The 25,735-nt window shown below is 39.2% G+C and overlaps 1 protein-coding gene and 1 non-coding gene across 3 annotated transcripts; both read left to right on the top strand.

Annotated features, from left to right (window-relative positions):
* Positions 1-104: 104 nt before the first annotated feature.
* Positions 105-25,735, top strand: CLHC1 (clathrin heavy chain linker domain containing 1). Of its 2 annotated transcripts, none has more exons than XM_054728155.1 (12): positions 105-380; positions 3,689-3,947; positions 6,706-6,893; positions 8,487-8,620; positions 10,182-10,383; positions 10,491-10,603; positions 12,064-12,148; positions 14,105-14,211; positions 17,832-18,006; positions 18,838-19,040; positions 23,342-23,521; positions 25,449-25,735. In XM_054728155.1, the coding sequence occupies exons 2-12, from the start codon at positions 3,771-3,773 to the stop codon at positions 25,598-25,600; spliced, it is 1,716 nt and encodes a 571-aa protein (XP_054584130.1). In that variant the 5' UTR covers positions 105-380; positions 3,689-3,770; the 3' UTR covers positions 25,601-25,735. The 2 variants fall into 2 exon arrangements, with proteins under 2 accessions (XP_054584130.1, XP_054584129.1); XM_054728154.1 differs by having other exon boundaries at positions 109-380; positions 25,404-25,735.
* Positions 12,323-12,457, top strand: LOC114230388 (small nucleolar RNA SNORA20). Its single transcript, XR_003616280.1, has one exon. It is a non-coding gene; the product is annotated as a small nucleolar RNA SNORA20 (small nucleolar RNA).

Here is a 25,735-nt window from a genome sequence, read left to right as displayed (position 1 = left end):
ACTGCTAATCACCGCGGCTGTCTAGCCACATGCCAGACTATCTCGTGAACCTCATTTCTTCTCGTTCTAAGCCGGGCTTATTTCTCACTTTAACCTCCAGAATGCTCTAGAGATAGTAGGTTTAAACAACTTAAAATGTCTTTAAAAGGCTTTTCTCATAGAGGGGACGTGGCTAGGAGGGTCTTTAAAAAAGGGGGTGGGGTTGAGGGGAGGCCTCATTGAGGAAGAGGAGGAAACGGAAGTGTCTTCTGGGAGTTGTAGTTTCCACTGCTTTCTTTGGGCTGAGACTACTTGTCCCAAGATGCAGTTCCACACGCCCGGCTTCCCGTAGTAACTAACTCCAAGCACCGGAGTTGGGGTTGTTGGAGAAAGGGATTAAGGTGAGGAGGCAGGAAGGGCGAAGCGAAGTAATGCTTTCAGGGAAGGTGGAAACGGGTCGGAAATGACTAGGAGGAAAGGGCGAGAGACGCGGGAGGGGTAGTGGAACGGAGGTAGCGTTCACCTACTCAGAGAGGCGGTTAGGAGCTGAGGATCAAGCCGTCTCCCACCGGCTGCTCCCTGGGCCTGCAAGGGAAGGAGTCCCTTGGCCAACTCCAGGCAAACTGAAAAATAGGTGATATCTCCAAAAGCTCGGGTTCATCCTTGTTTTTCCTTTTTTGCCCCGTAGTCCCTCCGCCTTCAGCCCCCAAGTCTCCGCTGGTGTGAAGAAAGTTCTGAGCCTGGTTTGTCGTGGGAGACAGTTTTCAATATGTTGCAAATCTTAGGCCCGGTTTTCAAATGTTAAAATGAAGCCCTATGGGAAAGGAATCTGCAGAATGGCTATTCAGTTGTAGAATTTCCCAATGTGTAGGTTGGCGAAGACCCCAAGAGGAAGACTTTGGAGTCTGTGTGGGACGCTCCTGGCGCGGCGGCGAATTAGCAGGGAGCCTGTCCTTGCCTTGCCTTCCTCGGCCACACAAACCACGGAATCCTGTCCAGTGTCCCCTCCTGATGGCATCTGTTTGTATCTCTATGCCTTCCCCTCTCCGTCCCCACCCCCAGACTCAAGCCCTCCCTAATTTTCTCCTGGAAGTTTTCAGTGCTAGCTTCTAACCTGTCTCTAGTCTTTCTCCTTGTCTAACCCACCTTCACTCTTGTCTCCAAATATTCTAAAAAGTAGGTTAGGTCTATTATTCTATTTCACCTCCGTAAGAAAATCCAAATCCCTTACTATAATATTCGGCCTCCGGCTCCCTTACATCCTAATCTGCCCGAGCCATTACTTGCTTTATACTGTTGAGCTAATGGAAGCTCCTGACATGTGCTCCCTCATGCTTTGGAACTAAGGAAGAATCCACTCCTTCTTCCTGGAACATTCTTTGTCCCATGTTCTCCCAAGTAGTCCTCACCTTTACAGCAGAACTCCTTGAAAGAGATGTCTACACTCATTGTCTCCAAACCTTCCCCTTGGTTTGGCTGTACCTACTCCTGTCAGGCTTGTGTACCCACCATTCTACTGGAATAGCGTTTGTGGTCACTAACCACCTCCATGTTGCTGACGTCAGGGGTCAGTTAATCTTATATGATCTGTCAGCAGCATTTGACACAGCGGATCACTCTCTCCTTTGAAACACGTTCTTCACCTGACTCCCAGGGTACCCCTCTCACTTCTTCCTCTGGACACTCCTTTATCGGCTCTTTTGCTGCTGCCTCCGCAACTACCAGATAAACTTGGGAGTATCTCCCCCAGCACTAGTCCTTAGACCTCTGCTTTGTTTACATTTCCCAGGTCATTTTCATTCTGTCTCATGACTTTTAAATACCACCTATGCAAATGGCTTATAAATTTACCTCTCATTCAGATTACTCAGCTTCACATAGCCTGCTGTTTAATTCAACATCTCCCAATAGGCAAGCCCCAGACTCCTGATCTCACGAAATTGCTCTTCCCATATGCATAAATGGCAGTTCCCATCTTTCTAATCTATAAGGCCAGGAACTTGATGGTCATCTTTGACTGCTCTCTCATCCCTACATCTCATCCCCTCAGCAAGTCCTCTTGGCTTTGTTTTTACATACTAGTATATATGCAGAACGCGTCTCACCACCGCCACTTACCATTCTGATTCAAGCCACCGTTATCTTCCTCCCAGATTATTGCAGGAGCCTCCTAACAGTTCTTCAGGCTTTGGCCCTTTTCTTCACAAAGCAGCAAGAGCAATTCTTTGAAAAAATGTGTAAGTCAGCTGTCACTCTTGCCCACAGTCCTCCAATGGCTTCCCATCTCACTCAGAGTTAAGCCTAAATTCCTATAAGTGAGGCTGTTGCTCCAGCGCTGGGGTGACTGGAGTCTCCAATCCTCTTGCCAAATGTGTCACAAGAAAGGGCACCTCTTTCTAAGGTGCACAGAGGTGCCCATGTGCAGGTAGGGGTCCTGCCTTCAAGGCCCTGAACTTGATCTGGCTGCTACACCTGTGACCTCGTCTCTTTATTCTCTCCCTTTCTCACCCTCTTCTGGCCCTACTGGCCTTCTTGCTGTTCCTCAGACTTGCTTACTGCCTTGAGGCCTTTGGACTTGCTGCTCTCTCTGCCTCAACCTCTCTTTTCCCCCCCGGAATCTACATGACCTGCTTTTGTCAGATTTCTGAAATGCCACTTATCAGTGAGGGCTTTCCTCTTTCCTAATTTAATGCTTTATATAAAATTGCACCCTCCCACCCTCCTTACTCTCATTCCCAGTTTCAATTTTCCCCATGTGGCTTATCCCCACTTGTCATACTATGGTTTTACTTTGTGTTGTCTCTCTCTCCTTGAACATAACTTCTGGGAGGTTAAAAGCTTTGTTCTGTTCAATGCTATGTCTCTAGCATCTAAGATAGTGGCAGACACACAGAAAGTGCCCCTAAATAATTTTAAATATATTTTTATTGATTTCAGAGAGAAAGGGAGAGAGAGAGAGAGAGATTAGAAACACCAATGATGAGAGAAAGAATCACTGATCAGCTGCCTCCTGCACGCCCCACACTGGGGATCAAGCCCACAACCCAGGCATGCGCCCTGACCTGGAATCAAACCATGACCTCCTGGTTCATAGGTTGATGCTCAACCACTGAGCCACACTGGCAGGGCCTAAATATTTATTGAATAAATACGGTATAACTTAAGCATTGCCCTACATGTGATTCCTTTAGATGTTGTCCCTGATGTTTGATGTTTTCCTGTCCTCTCCCAGAGGAGATACCTAAAAGATAAAGTTTATGGTACAAAGCCTGCAACAGTCAATGAATTGTGGGCCCACAAATACCGAAGGAAATGATTCTTGATGTTTGCGATTCCATTGCATTGTGTTATTAGCAGTGCCTGGACCAGAATGGTCATCAGTTTGAAAACATGTTGACAAAAAAATTATTTCTGTAAATTCTTTTAAATTCTGAAAATGAAAGCTGACTTTATAACCATCCAAAGTGTGTGCACATTTGGGGGGATACCCTGTACGTGCTCGGTTAATAAGGAAAGAGCCCCTTATTGACTGGTGTTTGGTATTTCTATCCCAGAGGGATAGCACGTGACAGAATAGAGTAGACCTTCTAATTCATAGGTGGAATCATTTATCTCAGATCCATGGCACATTTTTTTACATTTGTTTTAGATGAATATTTGACAATTTATTTTAAGCTTTAAATTAATTGATGGTCTTTTTTTCTTTCAGGCCTATCAAAAGTTTTGGCTTTGTTGCAAAAGCAAGACAAGAGTTAACTTTTCTCTGTTGAATAAGTATTGCAGATTATGCCATGTCGGTTCAAGGAATAAATAAACATGCAATTATCCCTCCTATCATTAGTAGATGTGATAAGGAATTTTTGGAAAGTATGCAAAGATACATAATTACAGAAACTGAAAGAGTGGGCTGTAATGAGGAAGGACCTGCTGATGAATATTACATCATATACCGAAACGTTTTTGATAAGGTATCAATGCTTTTAAGACAATGGATTTTCATGGGGAAGAAATGGTCTTTCTTTCTTTTCTTTTCTTTTCTTTAAAAAAATATTTGTATTGCTTTTAGAGAGGAAGGGAGAGGGAGAGAGAGAGAGAGAGAAACATCAATGATGAGAGGGAATCATTGATCGGCTGCCTCCTGCACACCTCACATGGGATCAAGCTCGAAACCCGGGCTTGTGCCCTGATCGGGAATCGAACTGTGACCTTCTGGTTCACAGGTCGACACTCAACCACTGAGCTTTGCTGGCCAGGCAGAAATGGTCTTTCTTGATGACTAATACTCCTGTCTTAGTAACACCACACTACTTGTTTAACTACATCTGTCAGTTTTGAAAAGTTCATCTATTTTGTTAGAAAGGGGAGAAGGAAGAAAATGCAATGCTGCATTTATCACTAGACAGCTGATGAATGTTTCAACTGTTTTGGCTTAAGTACAAGCTATCAGTTTTAACATTTTTATCAGTTTTTGAGCAACATCTAGCAGTGCCCTCTAACAACATTTTGACCCTCCATCTGAAAGTATTAACTGATTTGTGAGGGATTGGGCTGTAAGCTTGTTTTGGGTTTATGTGTGGTATCATTAAAGTCTTGGTCTAGATTTGATCTTCCACAGCTATTTTCAACTTATCTCATGGCACACATAAACTAATTACTAAAATTCTGCAGCACACCAAATAATATATTTTTTGCAGATCTAACAACAACAAAAAAGGTATAATTTTGACTTAATCACACTAGACAGCTATTGTGTTGGGTGCTGTCATTTTATTTTATTTTTTATTTTTTTGAGGGAAAGAGGTCAGTGCCCCTGGCTAAATAATCAGGCATTGCATGTTTTAAAAATTCTTGTGGCACACCGGTGGAAAATTGCTGACCTAGCATATTAAATTGAGATCCCTTGTAGATTAGAGGTCTAGGTAGATAGGCACAGTAAACAGGAGGTTTGACTAGCTGAACATTGGAAATATGGAAATGAGGCTAGAAAATGCTGTGGCTTATATAACATTTGATTTTGTTTTGCAAGGTTTTAGCAATACCCGTTTTTCTTTTTTTAAAAATATATTTTGATTGATTTCAGAGAGGAAGGGAGAGGGAGAGAGAGAAACATCAATGATGGGAGAGAATCATAGATCAGCTGCTGCCTGAATGCCCCCTACTGGGGATCGAGCCCAAAACCCGGGCATGTGCCCTTGACCGGAATCAAACCTGGGACCCTTCATTCTACAGGCCAATGCTCTATCCATTGAGCCAAACCAGCTAGGGCATGAGGCTGTAAGAGGATGAAGAATCATGGAGACTAGTAAAATGAAGAACCAGTCTAAAGTGAAGAATTCAGTTTAAAGTTCGTGCTGTTTGTTGCCATTAAGGAATGGTGGTTCCATGTATGTAGATTTTTTCATAGTTTTCAAGAGAAGCTGGAAATACGGTTTTCAGGTGAAATTTACTAAATTTTAAAATATTTTGTGAGTCAAGCAAAACTATTCTACCTGTGGCCTGCCAGTCTGTCTTCTTTATTTTAATGAAGTATCTACTAGTATGCATTCTCAGAAGCTTCTATGAGTGTTGTCCTGATATCTATTTCTTCTAGCAGACAGATATGGGAGCTGATCAGTGTATCACTACAAGTCTATTTTCTATCCACTAATGTATCTAAGCTGTCTTGGATTGTTGTAGCACACCCCATAGGTGTGTGGAGTGGACGATGGCCAGGAATTTGAAAGACCACAGAATCATGGCTTCTATTACTAGAGGCCCGGTGCAGCCATCTTGTGTTGGAGTGACAGTCAATTTGCATATTACTCTTTTATTAGATGGGATGGGTTCTTGGGTGGCAGTCCTCCTAATTGGGTCGATAGGTAGTATAGTCTTGCCAAAAAGACGCCCAGTATCTCCCACTCAGATATTCTCTCCTGGTACTTGTCTTTGGTCAGTAAGCTCCTCATAGCATTTCTTGAGAGACCAGATGTCTTCCTGGATAATTTTTTCTAGATATTGTCTAGCTAACAGAAAACTAGTAGGGGATACCAGAGAGTAGAGATGTGGCAGGAATAGAAAGCATAATTGTGGCTTTCAGAGAAAATTTTGGGTTGATCACCTCTGTTCTCTTTACATATCAGTCCCTTCTGAAATCCTCATGAGCACAATTTGAAAACCATAAATTTTAAATTAATTTAAATATTTATTTGTTTTTGCATGGGTATTGTATACACAAGATTAGCAAATAAATAAATAAATAAATAAAACTAATAAAAGTATACAACCAAAGGTCAGCTTGTTATCCTTCCCTTTCCTTTTCTTCAGTCATCCACTGTTTCTATTTTCTTCCATTATCCTTCCAAAGATATTCTGTACTTTCACACCATTGGAAACCATGAGTGGATAGTGATTTCCTACAGTTTTACTTGATACCTTGGGAATAGGAATGCAGTATTAGACCTGGTATTGGTTTTAACTAATATCATATAATGTATGTGTTCATACCAAGTAGAGAAAAATATGATATTTTTTCTCATATTTAAGCTCACAGGACTGTAATAATTTACAAAGAGCACATATTCAGGAAATATTGTCTTTAATACCCCATAATATTTGTAAAATTTGAGACTTCTAATCCCTCATCATGTTTTATTTTAAAAAATAATCTATAATGCTATTTGCAAGGCTTTTGATCCATAGTGTTCTAGAAAAAAATTCAAAACTATAGGCAGAAAAATCATATTTCAGGTAATAGAATATGTCACTGCATACAAATCCATTCTTACTTCAATCAAAAAAGAATATGATGCCATCATTGATACAATAAAAAGAGACCAAAGAATTGCATTTAATCTTCGTGGAAGACTTAAAGTTTTGGCAGCAGAGCCCACAACATTGGTGTATCACAGGAAAAGAATAACCCAACTTGAAGCAAAGTAAGTATATTAGCAAATAGCCCAAAAGGTGATCATTGTTACTTGGTTATGTTAACTAGCTAGTGTAACTATAACCAGTGGTTCTCAGTCTTTTTGATTATTTAATTTAAAGTCATGTTTTCATGTTCCCCTTCCTACCAACTTGAAGTAAAGACTGTTGACTTTTTTTTTTTTTTTAAGTCTCAGAGGAAGAAAGGGAGGGAGGGAGAGACAAACATCCATGTGAGAAAGAAACATGGACCAGTTGCCTCCCATATGCACCCCAACTCTGACTTGGGTTTGAACCCACAACCTGGGTGTGTGCCCTGACCAGGAATCAAACCCACCATCTTCTGGTACACGGGTAACGCTCCAACCAACTAAGCCACACCAGCCAGGGCAGAAAGTCTGTTCAATTTTAACATTGCTGTCTTTCACAAGCATAAGTGTATTTGGATGAAAGCCAAAAGAAATTTTATTTCCACAGTCCTTCTTTCATAAACACTGTAAGCTGTTGTTCCAAGCAATCAGTAGTTACCAAGAGCTCTGTAATAATCAGATGCAGACAGCCTTATCTACTGACAAACTTGTTACTAATTTGCCAAAACCGTTGTGGCATTTATGTATCTAATTTATTTTAGTCTGTTATTTTCTCCCTGGGCCACATATCAGTGATAAGTGAGAAAGTAAACTTCAAATAATGCTTGAAGGAAGTTTATATCTTCTTCTATGTCTTTAAGATCCCCATTGCAGGAGGAACTCAGTTTTATCTCAGAGGAGTGCTTTCATTCCTCCAGCTATAGGGTCAGAATTACTACAGTAGGTTGAATAATGGCTCCTAAAGATTGCAGGTCCTAATCCTGAGAACCTGGGAAAGGGGTCTTTGCAGATGTGATTACATTAAAGATCTTGAAATAGGGAGGTTTTCTCAGATTATCCAGGTGGGTGTTACAAATGTCACAAGTTTCCTAATCTCAATCACAAGTGTTCTTATAAGAGAGGGCAGAGGAAGTGTTTACGAAGACAGAAGGGGAGAAGGGAATGCGACCAGGAAGCCAGAGATGGAAGTGATGCAGCCACGAAGGTAGCATTCCCAGCAGCTGGAAAAGGCCAGGAGGAGTCTCCCCCAGCCGGCCTAGAGGAAGCATGGGCCCCACGGCACTCTGGTTTGGGCCCAGTGATACTGACTTTGCTGGTCTCCAGAACAGAGAAAATAAATTTCTGCTTTTTTAAGCCAAGTTTGCGGTAGTTTGCTATGGCAGCCCTAAGAAACGGATAATTACTTCGAAAAATAAATTTTCAATGCAAAGGTAATTTTCAACTAAAGGGAATAGATACAGTGCTTTGTGGCCAGATTATTATGTTTAACACTTATAAACTTCCAATAAGGTTATGAGTCATAGTATCGATGCTCTGAAAGAAAATTGTTCCTCACTGTGAGGTTAGTAAACTTTTTATGGGGCACTGTTTTGTAAATTTACACCTAAATCCATAATGGTTCAAAATGACAATTAGGCAAAATAAAATAATGATTTAACCTGTTTTATTATAAATCTTATGATTAAATAATTAAGTTAGTTGAAAGTAACATAAGAAAGCCTTTTTGTTTTCCAGAATGAAGGTTATTGAAAATAATTCCTCAAACATTCAATTGCAAATAGACAAAATAAAACAACTTAGGGCAGAGTATGATGTGAAAGAAGTAAAACATTTTCCTTTCTCCAAAGATCCTTCAAAACCTATTCCAGGTACTATATTTTGTGTAAAATATTTGAAAAAATTCTGTTACCAGTTATTACCTATTACACAAGTTAATATGTATGTGCTATGTATATATCTTCTGAGGACAACAGGACTTTATCCATACTTTACAAACAACTTTAGCCAGGACTCTAGATAGAAAGAAGAGAATGAGAAAACCCTAAAAGATTAAGAGTTCCAGACTGACTGGACTATATACAGGATATTCTTAAATTGTGGTTCCTGGTCAACATCAGCTTAACTGGGAACCTGTTAGAAATGCAAATTCTTTACCCCAGTGCAGACTTACTGTGTCAGAATTCTGGGCATGGCACTGGGGTGAGGTGGAGGTAGAGCCTACCAATCAATGTTTTAACAAGTTCTCAGGTTAGTCTGATGTACTCTAGAGTTTGAGAACCCATGCTATAATACATGAAAAAACTGTAGTGTGTTGGTTCTGGTGAATATTGTTGATTCATATTTATGTCAGCATTCACTGGTTCCTCATCTTCAGCTAAGCCACATTTTGAGAAATTGTAGTGTATCCTGAAAAAAATTTTTTCTAATATTTAATCGGGAGGTTTTCTCAAACGGGCTCAGAAAACTTTTTTTTGCTGGATGAATGAACAATGAAAGGAGAGAAAAGTGAGGACAAGTGAATCTGGGGAAGTGCATTCTGTCTCCTGGAATTTATTCAGGAAGCTGAGAGGTTTATATGATGAATATAGAGGAATTATAAACATTCACCCTGGGACAAGGATGGCTTTGAGAATTGATAACTATATTCAAAACTTTTATGGATTTCAACTAGTTTTTACCCAGAAGCAGAATCAATAGGTGGAAATTTTAGGAAGTAGGATTTGGATTCAGTGGAAGAAGCTGTGTCATGAAATAATAAGCTATTCCACACCAGAGGATTTCAGCTGAGGTTGAATGATCAATCAGCCTGTGTTAGGTGGAGGCAGGGGCTAGATTTCCTTTCAAATGTAAAATTATGACTAACAAAACATAAATAAGATACATATGAATAAGTACAGAATAACAGATAAATTGATTAAATGCCTAGAGGATTTAGGGTAAGGTAATGATCAAAATTGAGTAGGATTAACCAAAAGGGTTTCTGGAGGAGAATTTTGAGATATGCCTTTAAAGGCAACAATTAGCCTGAATGAGAAGGGAAATCATTTGGCGTGAGCATGAATAATGAGTAGAAGGGGCAATTAGAGAGGGAGAGAGGACTGAGATAATGCTGGCATTTATAAGTTTTTCATTGGAGAGAATAAACATTACCCTGGGGTTAGCAGGAATAGTTTAATGGAAGATTTGGTTAGAGAGAAATTACCGGGCAGAATCCAGAATTCATTCTCTAGAATTTTCATGGGTATGTTTAAAAACTGCTAGCCGTTTAAAAAATGTATGTTAATTCCATTTATGTTCAGTAAATGACAAGTTCATGCTACCATTTCTCAGTCACTTCCTGACATACAGAACTCACTGGCATATTTTGCGTTTTTGCACAAGAGTCCCACCCATGGCTTGGCTGGTTTGATTTGTTCTCTTTTCCCATAGGCATGATTCTCGAAGAATCCTTCAATTTAGATGCTCTCAATAAATACCTGAAACATCTGGAAGATAAATATGCAGAACTTAAACAACTAATGTCAAAAAAATATGTCCCACTTCAGAGGAAGGCAGATTTAGAGGAGGAAATGATTGTGATAGTAAAACGGCAAGATATAGCTGAAAGTCTGAACAAAGAATTACAGTTTCGGTATGCAAGTCGATTATTTTTAAAGTTTGAAGCTTTTATATGTTTTTATTCTAATATTACACTTTGATTTTAGATTCAGTATGTTGTTGATGTTTTTATCTTTATAGTCATCGAAGACTGCAGATTATTTCATATGCACTTACTTCATGGGTAAAATCTGATAAGAGCAGCTCATTTGAAGACTTCGTGAAGCAAATTGAGAAAATCCAAGATTTACACGGTAGTTTATTGATATATTTAAGTAACACAAATAATGGAAAACATTACTTCTTTCCCCAATGCACAGAAAGCTAATGAGTGGGAATTTTCCTAGATAGAGTTTAAGGAAAGCAAAAATGTATTTATTTCGGTTAGGTCTCTGTTATCCTATGGGCTTCTTCCTCCAATAGCTGACAGATAATTCGTAAAGAGTAGACTTGGTGAACCAAAGATATAATACCTTAAAATAAGAAAAAAGTAAAGGGAGGCACTCAGTCTAGAAGAGGTTGATGCTATTAGGAACCATAGCATTAAGTGGTTGGTATTAAACATCTGCATGCTTATTATTTTCTACTAGAGGCCCAGTGCATGAAATTCATGCGGGGGGCGTGGGGTGTCCCTCAGCCTGACCTGAACCCTCTCCAATCTGGGAGCCCTCAGGGGATGTCCTACTGATGGCTTAGGCCCGCTCCCCTGAGGGAGCGGTCCTAAGCTATAGTCTGGCCTCCCTCTGCAGGAGGCGACTGGACTGATCAGGGGAAGGCACCACACCCATCACCCCGCTACTCTGCCACAGTCAGCTGCCGCAGCTGCCAAGGTGTTTTCATCAACACAAACTCCAGTCCCTTTACCACGAAAAAATGACAACTTTCTTTAGGCATTTTCAAGATGTCTCCTTCATAGGATATGACATTTCTCTCTTTTTTTTTATTCTCACCTGAGGATATTTTTCCATTGATTTTTAGAGAGTGTGGAAGAGAGAGGGAAAGACAGAGAGAAACATCAATGTGAGAGGGACACTTCGATTGGTTGCCTCCTGCATGAGCCCTGACCTGGGCCCCGGCCAGGGAGGAGTCTGCAACCTTAGATATATGCCCTTGACCAGAATTGAACCCACCCCTGCAGTCAACAGGCCGAGGCTCTATCCACTGAGCCAAACCGGCTAGGGCAGGATATGACATTTCTTAGCCCCTCCAGCAGCAGACCTTCGTTTTTTCCTCCAGGAGTGAGGTGGAAAAACCCTAGATCACCTTCTTGGATTCTTATTACCCAAGTTACCAAGAACACTGTGAGTGGCATACTGGGAACTTAGCCAATGAGCGGTCAGAAAGGCGTTTCCTCTGTAGCTCATGCGCAGAGGCGGGGCTGCTGGTGCGCCCCGGCCGGCAGGCCCTGTTCTCTGCAGACCTGCTGGCTGCCATGGCAGCTGGCCGACAGGCCCTGTTCTCTGCTCTCTGTGGGCCTCCTGCTCGCCACCGTGGCGATTGGCAGACCCCGCTCCGCCCTGCTCTCTGTGGGCCTGCGCCATCCATGGCTTGCCGCACAGCGCAGCAGTCCCCTCCCACCCGCCTGCGCACGCAGCCTCCTCCTGAATGGTCGTGACTGTTATGGCATCCTGGCTAATTTGCATATTACCTCTTTATAAATATAGGTTAATGTATAACCTTAAATATCATCTGGTGGATCTTTTGATATTTATAGGTAGCCAAAGCTTTATGGAAGAGCTATTGGAAGATGATCCAGGCAAGGCAAAAGAAGCTGAAATTTTGCTTTCCTACATTGAAAGGCAAATATTTTAAAAGCTTTGATTTTCCTTGTTAAAATAATATTGCAATAATTTAATATGTATTTAAATACTTATTAAATACATCTTTAATATTTATTAATTGCTTAGTATTTATTTAGCATCTTGATGAGCTATAGTCTCTAGCTTTTGTATCTTTAAAATTTTACCCTGGTACTTCCCATTTATTTGTTGTCATAGTTTTTGCAATGATCTGAGCAGTTATATGCATGGAATAAAATAACATTGGGCCATTGTAAATTGAAATGGAATAACCGTTTCATCTCTTCTGCATGCATGGTCTAGACATTGCAAAAAAATTTTTTTTAACTTCTAATAAACAAATTAGAAAATAAGGTAGAATTTTAAATGATAATTTTCTGTGATAAAATACTAGATTGGGCCCAGCCAGCATGGCTCAGTGGTTGAGTGTTGATCTATGAACCAGGAGGTCACAGTTCGATTCCTGGTCAGGGCATATGCCCAGGTTGTGGGCTTGATCCTCAGTGTGGTGCATGCAGGAAGCAGCCAGTTGATGATTCAGTCTCATGATTTATGTTTCTATCTCTTTCTCCCTCTTCCTTCCTCTCTGAAATCAATAAAAATATATTTTAAAAAATACTAGATTAGTAATCTAGGAAATATTTCAGAGAATATAGGTGGTTTGTAGTGTTGATTTAAGTTTTATTTATACTTTTCTTGCATTCCTTCATCATCAACTTGATGTTAAAAAATATTTTCCTAAATATGTTTTTATTAATTTTTAGAGAGAGGGGAAGGGAAAGGGATAAAGAGATAGAAACCTCTATGAGAGAGGAACATCCCCTCATATGCCCCCCACGGGGCGGTGGGGGGTGGTTTGAGACCACAACCTGGGCATGTGCCTGGACTGGGAATCAATCTGTTGACCTCTTGGTTCCTGGGTCAATGCTCAACCACTGAGCCACACCGGTTGGCATATTTTTGCCCAATACTTTATTATTTATAGTGTAAAATAGAGGCTTAAAGAAATTTAAGACTTCATTCTTTAAGAGGTTAATTCATAGGCTATAAGGTCCATATGTAATGAACATATTTAATGTTCCTAATCTTACATGTGAAACAGTTTTCACCTGTTGATTTGCATGTTGATATGATACAAATAAGGAGTGAAGATTATTTTTTGGGGGGTGGGGGGCACCAAAGCCCATTATTTCCTTACACTGTGTGCTTCTCTAAGTCTGCCAACTCTAGATAGAGAAAAACCCTTGTTGAGGTTAAACATTTTATGTATTTTACTTAATATTACTTTGATATTTTTCTCCTCCGGGATTCCACATTCATTTGCAACACTGTGTAAATTGGTGTTTGCCATAGTTTTATTAATTGTGAGGTGAGGGCTGATTTGAAGATATTTTGCCCTAGGAAGAGGAGTAGAGGCTTAAGTTATTTGAACTATTATCTTTTCTCCTTGTGTTAATCTCATATTTAATTGGGAGTCTGCTGAGCAACATAAATTCTGAATACCAAGGGTACTTCTTGATCTTCAACTTGGCAGCCTTTGTGTTCATTTAATATTTCCCCTAGATGAGCCTCTAAGCAGATTATCCTTCTTTTCCCCGACACCCCCTCTTATCTATCTGGAGATGATATGAGAGAAAAAAATCTGAGCTCTTTGTAACTTCACCTCAAGTTCTGTTCATTTGCTATGGCTTGCTATAGAGTACTATAGGAATAAAGTACAGGATGAGGTTCACAGTCAGCTGGCAGATGAGAGTTTTTTCTGAGGCTACAAAAATGATAGAATATTAGGGAAAGAAGTGAAATAACCTCTTACAGAGTGAATGAATCTCATTATAATTCATTAGAATTGCTTTTCTATATTACTATGCCACTGTGTTTAGTATATATTAGAGATTTCTAATAAGTTTTCTTTTTTGTTTGCTATTTATAATGTATAATGAAATGTAATGTCTGTAGGTTCAATGAATTAATATCACTTGGTGAATATGAGAAGGCCGCTTGTTTTGCAGCAAAAAGTCCTAGAGGAATTCTTCTAAACATTGGGACAGTGAATAAATTTAAGGGTAAGCATTTCTCTCTGAACCTTCTATATGTATGCAGCTATGCTTTTCCCCATGATAGAATGGAAAGAGTATTGAACTGAGAGACAAAAGATCTAGGCTCCAAGTCTTATCTCTACCTTTTACTCAGTTTCCTGAGCTGTAACAGTACAAGGGAGGAAGATGGAGAAGAAGAGAGGGAGGGGGAGGAGAAAGGCTCAGGTGTACTCCCGGGAGGGAGAGTGTGCAGTATTTGTGTTTTTATTAATGAGTTGCAAGAATTCTTTCTGTATTCCCTTATCATATAGACTAGAGGCCCGGTGCACAAATTCCCTTATCATATAGACTAGAGAGACCCGGTGGGGTCCCTCTGGGTGGCCTGGAGGGATTGGGCCGAAACCCACAGTCCAACGCCGCCTGCAGCTCCTACCTGCCGCTCCCACTCATCCTGGCCCCACTGTGCCTGCCGCAGGCTCGCACCCAATCAATCCCGCGAAAGGCTCGCGCTGCCACAGCAGCGCTCGCCAGCCATGAGCCCTGCATCTGATGCCCTTCCAAGGGGAGTGGTCTGCAGGATTGGGCTGAAACTGGCTCTCTGACATCCCCCGAGGGGTCCTGGATTGTGAGAGGGTGCAGGCCAGGCTGAGGGACACCCCTGGTGGTCAGTGCACATCATAGTGACTGATCGACCAGTTGACTATCTGCCCCCTGGTGGTCAGTGCATGTCGTAGCGAGCAGTTGAGCAGCCTTAGCATATCATTAGCATATTACACTTTGATTGGTTGTTCTATTGTTCTGCCGTTTGGTCTATTTGCATATTACCCTTTTATTATATAGGATGATATAAAAATATTTTCTTCCAGTCTGTGGATTATTCCTTTACTTTCTTGATGGTATTTTTTGAAGAACAAAAATTTTTAATTCTGATGAAATTCAGTTTATGAATTTTTTCTTCTATTTCTGTGCTTTTGCTGTTGTATCTAAGAAATCCTTGCCTAACTTAGGTTTATGTATTTAGGTCTGTCATCTACTATAAGTTCATTTTTGTGTATAGTGGGAGGTAGGGGTCCAAATGCCTTCCTTTCCATGTGGGTATCTAGTTTTCTCAGCACCATTTCTTAATGGTGCTGAGAAAACTAGACTTTCCTTTATCCATTGACTTTTTTGGCCCCTTTGTCAAAAATCAATTGGCCAGGGTTTATTTCTGAACTCTTAATTTATCCTATTGCTCTAGATCAGTGGTAGGCAAACTCATTAGTCAACAGAGGCGAAGTTTGCCGACCACTGCTCTAGATACTCATCCTAAGATAGTATCATACTATCTTAATTACTTTGGTTTTCTAGTAAATTTTGAGATTAGAAGTAGCAATCCGTCTTTCTTTTGATAAATATTAGTGTGTATATATTTTTCATACTTTGAATTTATTTGTGTCTTTGTTTAAAGTCACTGCCTTCTAGATTACATATACTTGGGCCCTACTTTTTTATACAATCTGACAATCTTTGTCTTTGAAATGCAGTGTTTAGATCATTTATGTTTAATATGATTATTGACATGGTTCAGTTTTGTTTGCTGTTTTCCTCAACTCTTCTTTGTTACCTTCTCTCTCTTTTTTTGCCTTCTTTTGGATTACTTCAATTTTTTAATGATTTCATTTTCTCCTTTGTTGATTTACGAGCTACAAATTTTTTGTTGATTTATTTTGGTTGTTGCTTTAGGGTTTATAGAGTAAATATTTATCACATGCTACTCTCAGGTGACATTATACCCCTTGATATATTATATAAAAATAATATATTTCTAAATTCTTATATTCAGAGCATATAGCATTTTTGGTCTTCATTCCTTTTGTAGCTTTGTATTCCTACCTGGTATCATTTTTTTTCTGCTTGAAATACTATCGTTATCATTTCCTATAGTGCAGATCTGCTGGTGGTATACCCCTTTAGCTTTTTAAAGTTCCTTTTGGAGGCTCTGAGAGAGATTACATTTCATGCTTCTCTCCTAGTTTCTAGGTGGCTGACAACAATGTTTGGTATTCCTTGGCTTATAATCACTCCAATCTCTGCCTTGGTTTTTACATAGCATGTAATGTTTAGTCATTATCCAAAATAGAATGTTTAATCCATAAGCATTAGTTAAAAATTACAAATATGGCCCCACCCACTTAGGCTCAGTGGATAGAGTATTGGCCTGCAGACTGAAGCGTTCTGGGTTTGATCCCGGTCAGTGGCACATACCTCAGTTGCAGGTTCAATCCCTGGCCCTGGTCAGGGTGCATGGGGGAGGCAGGCAATCGATGGTGTCCCTCTCACATTGTTGTTTCTCTCTCTGCCTCTTCCCCTCCCTTTCACTCTCTCTGAAAATCAATGGAAAATGTCCTTGGATGAGGACAAACAAAAATTACAAATATGTAATTTTAGATTCAAAACAAACAAAAATTACAAATATGTAATTTTAGATTCAAATTTTTTAAAAATGCAAAGAGATGAAAATCCTACCTAATAATAGACAAATATGCAAATTGACCATACCTCTGACACACCCACAAGCCATGCCCACAATCCAATCAGAGCGAGTATGCAAATTAACCCAACCAAGATGGCTACAGCCACAGAGAGCAAGGTTTCCTAGGTAACAGAGGAAGCCAAGCTTTCCACCTGCCCTTGCCAGGCCTAAGCCTCCACTCAAGCTACAAAGTTTCAATTATAGAAGGTAAACAAATTCAAACAGAAATGGCGGCAGAATGGAGCTTGAGAGAACAGGCCAGGGTTGCCCCCGGCAACGGGGGAAGCAGAGCTTTCCGCACACCCTGGCCGGGCCCACCCGCTTAAGGCAACAGAAATGGCTGCCGGCCTCGGAGGGAGCTCCAGGCTTGGCTCTGCTCCAGGCTACAAAGTTTCAATTGTAGAAGGAAAATAAATTCCAGATACCAGGGCCTCCACTTGGGTTGCCAGGGGGCGTGGCCGGCCTGCAAACCACCACAGGCCCCTCACTCAGGCCGCCCCACGCCCCAAGGGAACCCCACCCTGATCAGGGACACCCTTTAGGGCAAACCAGCTGGCCCCCACCCCTGTACCAGGCCTCTATCCTATCTAATAAAAGAGTAATATGCAGATTGATCATCACTGCAACACACAATATAGCTGCCCCATGTGGTCAAAGATCCTGCCCCCATGTGGACACAAGATGGCCAGCAGGAGAGGGCAGTTGGGAGGCACCCGGCCTGCAAGGGAGGGCAGTTGAGAAGGACCAGGCCTGCAAGGGAGGGCAGTTGAGAGGGACCAGGCCTGCAAGGGAGGGCAGTTGGAGGTGATCAACCCTGCAGGAGAGGGCAGTTAGGGGTGACCAGGCCGGCAGAGGAGGGAAGTTGGGGGCAAACAAGCTGGCAGCGGAGTGGTTAGGGGGTGATCAGGCTGGCAGGCAGAAGCAGTTAGGGGCAATCAGGAAGGCAGGCAGGCAAGCAATTGGGAGCTAGCAGTCCTGGATTGTGAGAGGGATCCCAGATTGGAGAGGGTACAGGCTGGGCTGAGGGACAACCCCCCGCCGTGCACGAATTTCGTGCACCGGGCCTCTAGTAATATAAATAAGACAAAGAAAACTATTAAAGTATTTGACTTAAAAACTCTATTTTTCTCTGTAGCTGCTGGAAAAATTAGAGGAAAACCTTTTCCATTACTCTCATTTTTTGAGGCTATCTTTACCACAAGTCATGCTAATAGACATCCTATTGATGCAGAACTAACCTTGGAAGGAATCAAATGTGGACTTTCGGAAAAACGTTTAGATTTAGTTATCCACTGGGTCACTCAAGAAAGGTAAGCAAAATTGAACTTAATTTTGATATTTGGTTAATAAAGTTGTTCATTCTCAAAAATGTAATAGTTTTCTTTGAGACAGCATGGAAGGACCTGGAGAGTATCATGCTAAATGAAATTAGTCAGTCATAGAAAGACAAGTATCACATGATCACACTCATGTATGGAATCTAACAAAATAAACTGATGAACAGAGAGGATCAAGAGACATGGAAGCATGGAACAGAGTGCAGAATCTCGGAGAAAAGGCGGAGGAGGGTGGCCAGAATTTTTATTGACCTTTTATTTTGAAATCCCTCCAGTCTTTTTAGGAGAATTTTAACATGGTTTATTGGTTTTTTAATAACTTGAGTTCAGTTTTGCCAAAATGTCTTCCTCCAAAGGAATATATGCTAATTGTTTTTGTTCTTCTTGCTGTTAAATTTTAGATGTATGTAATTTCTCCGACATTAATTGCCTACTAACTTGGAATTCTTACAGACCATACAAATTCCAGTTCTACTGTGATGAGTTTTCCAAGACTTCATTTAAAAAATATATATTAATATATATTTTAAAATATATATAAATTTAAGAGAGGAAAGGAGAGGCATAGAGAGATAGAAACATCATGATGAGAGAGAATCATTGATCGGCTGCCTCCTGCATGCCCCGCTGGAGATTGAGCCCGCAATCCAGGCATGGGCCCTTGGCCAGAATCAAACCTGAGACCCTTCAGTCCGAAGGCCGACGCTCTATCCACTGAGCCAAACCAACTAGGGCCCAAGACTTTATTTTTATCCTTTCATTAAGAACTTAGTAATGTGTGCCTTATTGATCTCTTTGCTCTAGACTCACATTTTCTGAGGAGGCTGGGGATGTGATTTGTGATTATGGAGATCAGGATACTCATAACAAGGCCAAGTGCCTGGCTTTAGCTCAGATCATCTACAGTGAATGTAAGCTGTTCAACAAAATTATTCTCTGCCTGTGTAAACAGGATCAGCTTCATGAGGCCATGGAATACATACAACAACTCAAGGACTTTACTTCTGGTAAGTAATAAAGCCTGCTTATTTATATATATTTGAATTCTGGACTTTAATTGTAAGATCACCTGTGTTAGTAGGCAATATTTTGGCTTTACATTATAAAGTCCATTTTGCCCTGGCCGGTTTGGCTCAGTGGATAGAGCATTGGCCTGCGGACTCAAGGGTCCCAGGTTTGATTCCGGTCAGGGCACATGCCCGGGTTGCAGGCTCCATCCCCAGTGGGGGGCATGCAGGAGGCAGCCAATCAATGATTCCCTCTCATCATTGATGTTTCTAGCTCTCTCTTCCTTTCCCTTCCTCTCTGAAATCAGTAAAATATATTTTAAAAAAATAAAAAAATAAAGTCTATTTTGCATATAATGATAAGTACTAGATTTCTTTTGTAATTTTCAGTAAAACAGTTAAGCTTAAGCTGTTTGATTTTCATGCTTGACTTTCAAAGATATTACATGTTTTCTCAATACATAAACATTTAATAAACTGGATGGTCCTGAAATACACAGTTTTAAAGATACATTTTGCAGATATGTTATACCATACTACTTAAAGGATTAAAAAACTGAACTTATATATAATGTTCTCAATTATGATATAAGCATTAGAAATGAAGAATTGGTGAAATAAAATTCATTTCAAAATTTGAAACACCTAGGTTGCAACTGGGCAGTGATCTAAGAGAATTGTGGACCTTTTAGGGTGACCCTAGTCGAACTATCTGATCTCTTATAATGAATCTGGTTCAGCAGTGATGTCAATGTACAGGCAGTCCTGACAGCTCCCCATACCCCAGGCAGCGGCAGTCCCAATGTGTGCAGGCTGTGTACCCCAGTTGCAAAATAAAATAAAATGTAGCACTTTTAGGTCACATTTTCCCATGAAAAGGATATTTTATGGCTGTTGAATCTGATAATTTTTAAACAATAAATGGACTTTTACATAGAATCTCTTTTATAAAGTTACTAATTTCTTCATTCACTATATAACAGCATGCCTGATACTATTACTGTAAAATAGATAATAGTTCAGCGTTTTACACGAATTATCTCATTTAATCCTTATGTTAACTCTATGAGGTAGGTTTTAGTATGATCCCAATTTTATAGATGGAAAAAAAACACACTTATGTGTCCAGAGAGGCTAAGGACAGAAAGGTAAGTAATTTGCCTATATGCACACAATAACAGAACAGAATCTGGCATAGTAGGAACTACTCAATATTCATTTTATATACACTTTCCAATGATATATTTTATTATTATCTAATATACAGATTCAGGTTTTATGTTATTATTTTTCCATAGGTAAGAATTATTTTAGTCGGGATTCAGGCATGGAATATAGGTTTTAATTACTCTTTGAACATGATTATTCTGTTCCTCTAGAAGTATATTATACTCTAAAGTAATTAAATATATTAAGTAATAACACTCCTAAATAATTAGAACCTTGATATTTATCTGCAGAATTTTTTAGTATAACATCATAAGATGAAAATAACCTGAGAAAAATTAAACTTAAAAGATAGAAACAGTGTTTGAAAATTAGTTGTTCATTTTACTTTTTAATGAGAAGCAACTATAGCTTTCAAAGGTATCATCTTTCCAAGGCTTCGGGGAACAGGTATAGTTTGCTAATACTTTCTGGTTTCAGAGGACAATGTTCTCACTCAGATTTAGATTATCAGCTTTACATTTACAAATTAAAAAAACACAATAAAAACAAAACCAGAAAAGTCTTTTGTCCCCAAAACATAAAGCTAATAGAGTATCTGTTTTAGAAGTAAAGAATCATTTTTTTTCCTTCCTAATAATTTCTAGAATAAAGCCTAAAATGATTTGTGTGTTCACCTTCTTTGTTATCATTAAACAAATAAATGTACTTCTCTGGAAATTAGCTTATTCTAGATCTGAGATAAGGCTCTCAAGCTTTCTGGACTCAGGCCTCCTCTACACTTTTAAAAAGCACTGATGATCGCAAAGAGCTTTTAGTTATGTTGATAATATCTATTGATATTTATCCTGAGAAATTATTAAATTTTTAAAATATTAATTTATTCATTTAAAATCTTTACATGTTATCATAAATTTTTTTTTATGAAAACTATTTCCAACACCAAATAGTTTCATGGAAAGAGTGACATTATTTTATAGTTTTGCAAATCTCTGTAATGGCTAGTTTAATAGACGGTTATGTGTTTATGATAGTTCTTCAAAGTCTATCAGAAATTATTCTGAAAATTACCTGTGTTGTGATCCAAGAAGAATATTTTTACTTTAAAAAATTTAGGAAATTGCCCTAGCTGATTTGGCTCAGTGGATAGAGCGTCGGCCTGTGGACTGAAGGGTCCCTGGTCAAGGGCATGTGCCCAGTTGCAGGCTGGATCCCCACACACACGTGGTTATATGGCTTTCCATATTAGCTCCCATATTCAGTTTGTTGCAGTATCACATGTCGTAGCCTCTGGGAAGCACCCCTGTGTCCTTGTGAGAGAATGACAAGCAAAGAGGCAAGTAACAAGTTCCCATTTTCATGGAAGTAGTTTTGACTTTATAGACCTGAGACCATATTTTAAGAACCACTGTTCTAGGTATTTATGAGTTAAACAAATACCTCATCTTAGAATTTTATTAAAACAGAACATGAGATAAATTATGGTTAATAATACATCAAACCAAGGGATAAGGAAATGGATTCTGAAGTGTCATAAACAGTGGGGAAAGGGCATAGGATTTGAATTTGTGTCCTTTCTGATTAGTCAGAGACTATATCTTGCACATAATTGAGTAAATATTGTTTAATTAATTCACGGAGAAGGGGATTTGAATACCTGATTGAATGAAAAGGAGAAGATGAGTGAGCTAGGAAACGCTGGAGGCTGAGGGGTGCTATAGAAATAGCTTCACCTTACTAGAGGATAGTTTGAATGACCCAAATCAAAAAATAATCCTTTATCCCTAGGGACTTTCTAAAAATTATTTAACTGCGTTGACATAGAATTATATTCTGTTATTCCTTGTTTCCTCTTTTACAATTTCTCTGTGTGTGTGCATGTATGTGTATATCTGCACACATTCAGGGCACACACACGTAGTTATTGTTTTGGAGGACCAGCACTTTGGATTGGAAGGTCATAGACTCTGGGGATCAGATGAATTGTTCTACTTTATACCATATGTATAACCTGGGAAAATTAACTTCTTTAAGCCTGCTTCCTCACTTGTAATGTGAGAATAACAATATCTCACTTATACTAAATATTAAATGCAGTGATTTAATACATATAAGTTCCCAGTACAGTAAGTATGTATTTAATCAACACTAGGTTACTTTGTATTGTCTTTTGGAGTGCAGTTTGTGTTTATGATAGTTCTTCAAAGTCTATCAGAAATTATTCTGAAAATTACCTGTGTTGTGATCCAAGAAGAATATTTTTACTTTAAAAAATTTAGGAAATTGCCCTAGCTGATTTGGCTCAGTGGATAGAGCGTTGGCCTGTGGACTGAAGGGTCCCTGGTCAAGGGCATGTGCCCAGGTGGCAGGCTGGATCCCCAGTAGGGGGCGTGCAAGTGGCAGCCGATCAATGATTCTCTCTCATCATTGATGTTTCTCTCTCTTCTCCCTCTCCCTCCCTCTCTGAAATCAATTAAAAATTTTTTCTTAAAATTTAGGAAGTTAACACAAAGTATATATTTTAAGAATATAAATCATGATTGTAGATTTAGATTACCTCGATTACCTCAGCAGTTAACTAATAGATTAAACCATATGAAATAGCTTTTTTGGAGTAAAAAATGGTCAAACGTACGCCACTTCATCTGGCTTACCCTCCAGCTACTTAAACTAGCTAATGGCTTCTTGAAATCTTCATTTTTTTAGTTTCTGAATACTTTACATTTTAAGGAAAAAAAAATTATGAAGCCCCTTTTCTGTGCAGGCACGGAAAGGCATTATATTCACTAGAAGTTGCCTCAAATATGAGCATCAAGATATAGTCAAATAGCCCTAGCCGGTTTTTGGCTCAGTGGATAGAGTGTCAGCCTGTGGACCTAAGGGTCCCCGGGTTCTATTCTGGTCAAGAACATGTACCTTGGTTGTAGGCTCCTCCCCAGCCAGCCCTGGTCAGGGTGCATGCAGGAGGCAACCAATCAGTGTGGCTGTATCACATTGATATTTCTCTCTGTCTTTCCCTCTCCTACTCCCTGTAAAAATCAATGGAATCCTCGGGTGAGAATTATAAATAAATAAATAAATAATAAATAAATAAGTAAATAAATAAATATTTTTTCTTTCATTTTTGCTTTCAGATGACCTGATGCAGCTAATAAAGTTATGTCCCCACTATGGATTAATTCAGTATCTCACTAAAGAATGGAATGGAAAACCACCACTTTTATCTTTTTGTCTCACTATACTTTATCTGTTCTCTACTGATATGAAAAAAGTTGGCATTAAACTACTTCATGAAATAAATAGAGGTGGGAAAGGTAAGTAGAGTAAAATGTTGTAGAAGAAATAGTAGTGGCTTATTTAGGGAAAGGTTCAAGATTATTATGTTTGAGTTATTCAATCTTCTAATAGTTCCTTCTTGACAACAGTTAACTTTAGTTTATAAATGTGGAGATCACCATGTCAATGAGAGTCTGTTAGCAGCAGTGTATATATTTTGAGGGAATCAGAATGAAGAGAGAATCTTTATGAAGCTTCAGGGGAACATCTTCTATATATGTAAAAGCCTAAGCAATCAGCTGACCGGCCGACCAGGAGGCAGACAATGCAGGAGCGGAAACTACAGGCATGGAAACATGGAACAGACTGATGAATCTCAAAGAGAAGGGGGGGACGGGGGAGGGTGGGAAGAGATTAACCAAAGATCTTATATGCATACTAGAGGCCTGGTGCACGGATTCGTGCACCAGTGGGGTCCCTCGGCTTGGCCTATGGGGATCGGGCCAAAACCGGATTGCGAGAGTGCACAAGCCAGGCCAAGGGACCCCACTGGTGCACGAATCCGTGCACCGGGCCTCTAGTAATAATTATAATCACTAACCCTGTAAAAACTTTGTATTAGTATATGTGTATATTTAGTAATTTTTATATGTATTTTAAATGTTTAGGTATAAAATACATTTTTTTATTCTTAAATATATATGTAAATAACAATTATATATATTTACTCTGAAGCTATTCTGTAGTGGGATCAAAAATAACTAATTATATCTTTCTTCTTTCTCTAATTCAGCAATTTTCAACCTTTTTCATCTCATGGCACACATAAACTAATTACTAAAATTCTGTGGCATGCCAAAAAGAAATACTTTTTGCAGATCTGAAAAAAATAATGGGTATAATTTTGGTTCATTCACACCAGATGGCTATTGTTATATTGGCTGTCATTTTTAAATTTGACAATGTAAGGGAATACAGGTCAGTGCCCCTGACTAAAGAGTCAGGTATTTCATGTTTTAAAAAATTCTTGTAGCATACCGGTTGAAAATTGTTGTTCTAATTTAATATAGGAACTTAAGCAGATAACTTGATTTTAAATTATTATATGGGTTCAAAGAAAGAACAGTAAATTACTTGAAAACATTGAGGAAGATAATTTTGAAATTACCATTTTATAGATATCAACTAAAATATTTACTTGGTAGAAAAATAATGATCACGGGTAGAATAAAATAATAGCAATTACAGCATTCTAAAATGAAAAACTTTCATTACTTATCATTAAGCAATACAAGAAATAGATAAGAAATGAGTTTCATAAATAGATATATCCCAAGAGGGTCACTATAATGGATTTTTAAAGGGAAATAATATTATTTTCTTTAGAAAAATGTTTGTCATAGAAGCCCCATCACTAAGAAGTCCCTATCTAGAGATAGGGTGGGGAGTTTGCCAAAGAGTTTCTTCAGCCTGGGGTGAGCACTACTAGGGGCATTTGTAAAAGTGTTTGAAGGGTCATGTAAAGTAGACCCATAACTCTCAAGTTATTTGATAGTTTCTAGTGGTACCTTATAGTTTCTAGTGGTACCATAATGCTGAGCATACATTCTTCACTCTCTGAGCTCCCTTTCTTGTAGCCTTCAGTATCTGCTACTTTACCAAGAAGGAGGTGAGTGGAGGAGTGGGGAATGTGAGAAATACTAGAGGGTTGAATTGAGGCCTGAAAAGATTTATGGAAAAAGAGAAGAAGGTATTACATTGAGCTGGACTAAGCACTCCACATTAAACTTTTAGGACCCAGGCACAGGAATCATAGTAACTGAGTTAAATAATATTTCTTTCTATTTTTTGAACAGTTGCAAAGTGTGAATTATCAAGTGAGAACAAGTGCCATACTTATTATTATATTTTTTCCCCTAGATGCAATAGAACATCTTATGGTAAATGATCCATTTTGCTCCCTAGAAAGGTGGCAAGAAATGGCAAGTTTATGCTCACAGAATGGCTTTGACAGATTATGTGATGAAATCATTTCCATTCTTCGATCTCAGGCTGGAGTTACAGAAATTTCTGAAGAGGATGATACAATCAACTTAATGCAACATGTTTTTTGGTAGTTGCAAAAAACTACCAAAACTGGTTCTGTAGCTTAACCAGCTGAGGGAGCTTCTACAACATTTTGTGTATGTTGGTTGGGCAAACTGATTTTGAAATAACTAACATAAATAAATCTGGAATATGAAAAGCTCAGA

This window comes from Eptesicus fuscus, chromosome 16 (assembly GCF_027574615.1).
Source record: "Eptesicus fuscus isolate TK198812 chromosome 16, DD_ASM_mEF_20220401, whole genome shotgun sequence".
In the NCBI taxonomy this organism is placed as follows: domain Eukaryota; kingdom Metazoa; phylum Chordata; class Mammalia; order Chiroptera; family Vespertilionidae; genus Eptesicus; species Eptesicus fuscus.
Note: the sequence above shows the minus strand (reverse complement) of the source record. Positions and strands in the feature narration are given on the sequence as shown.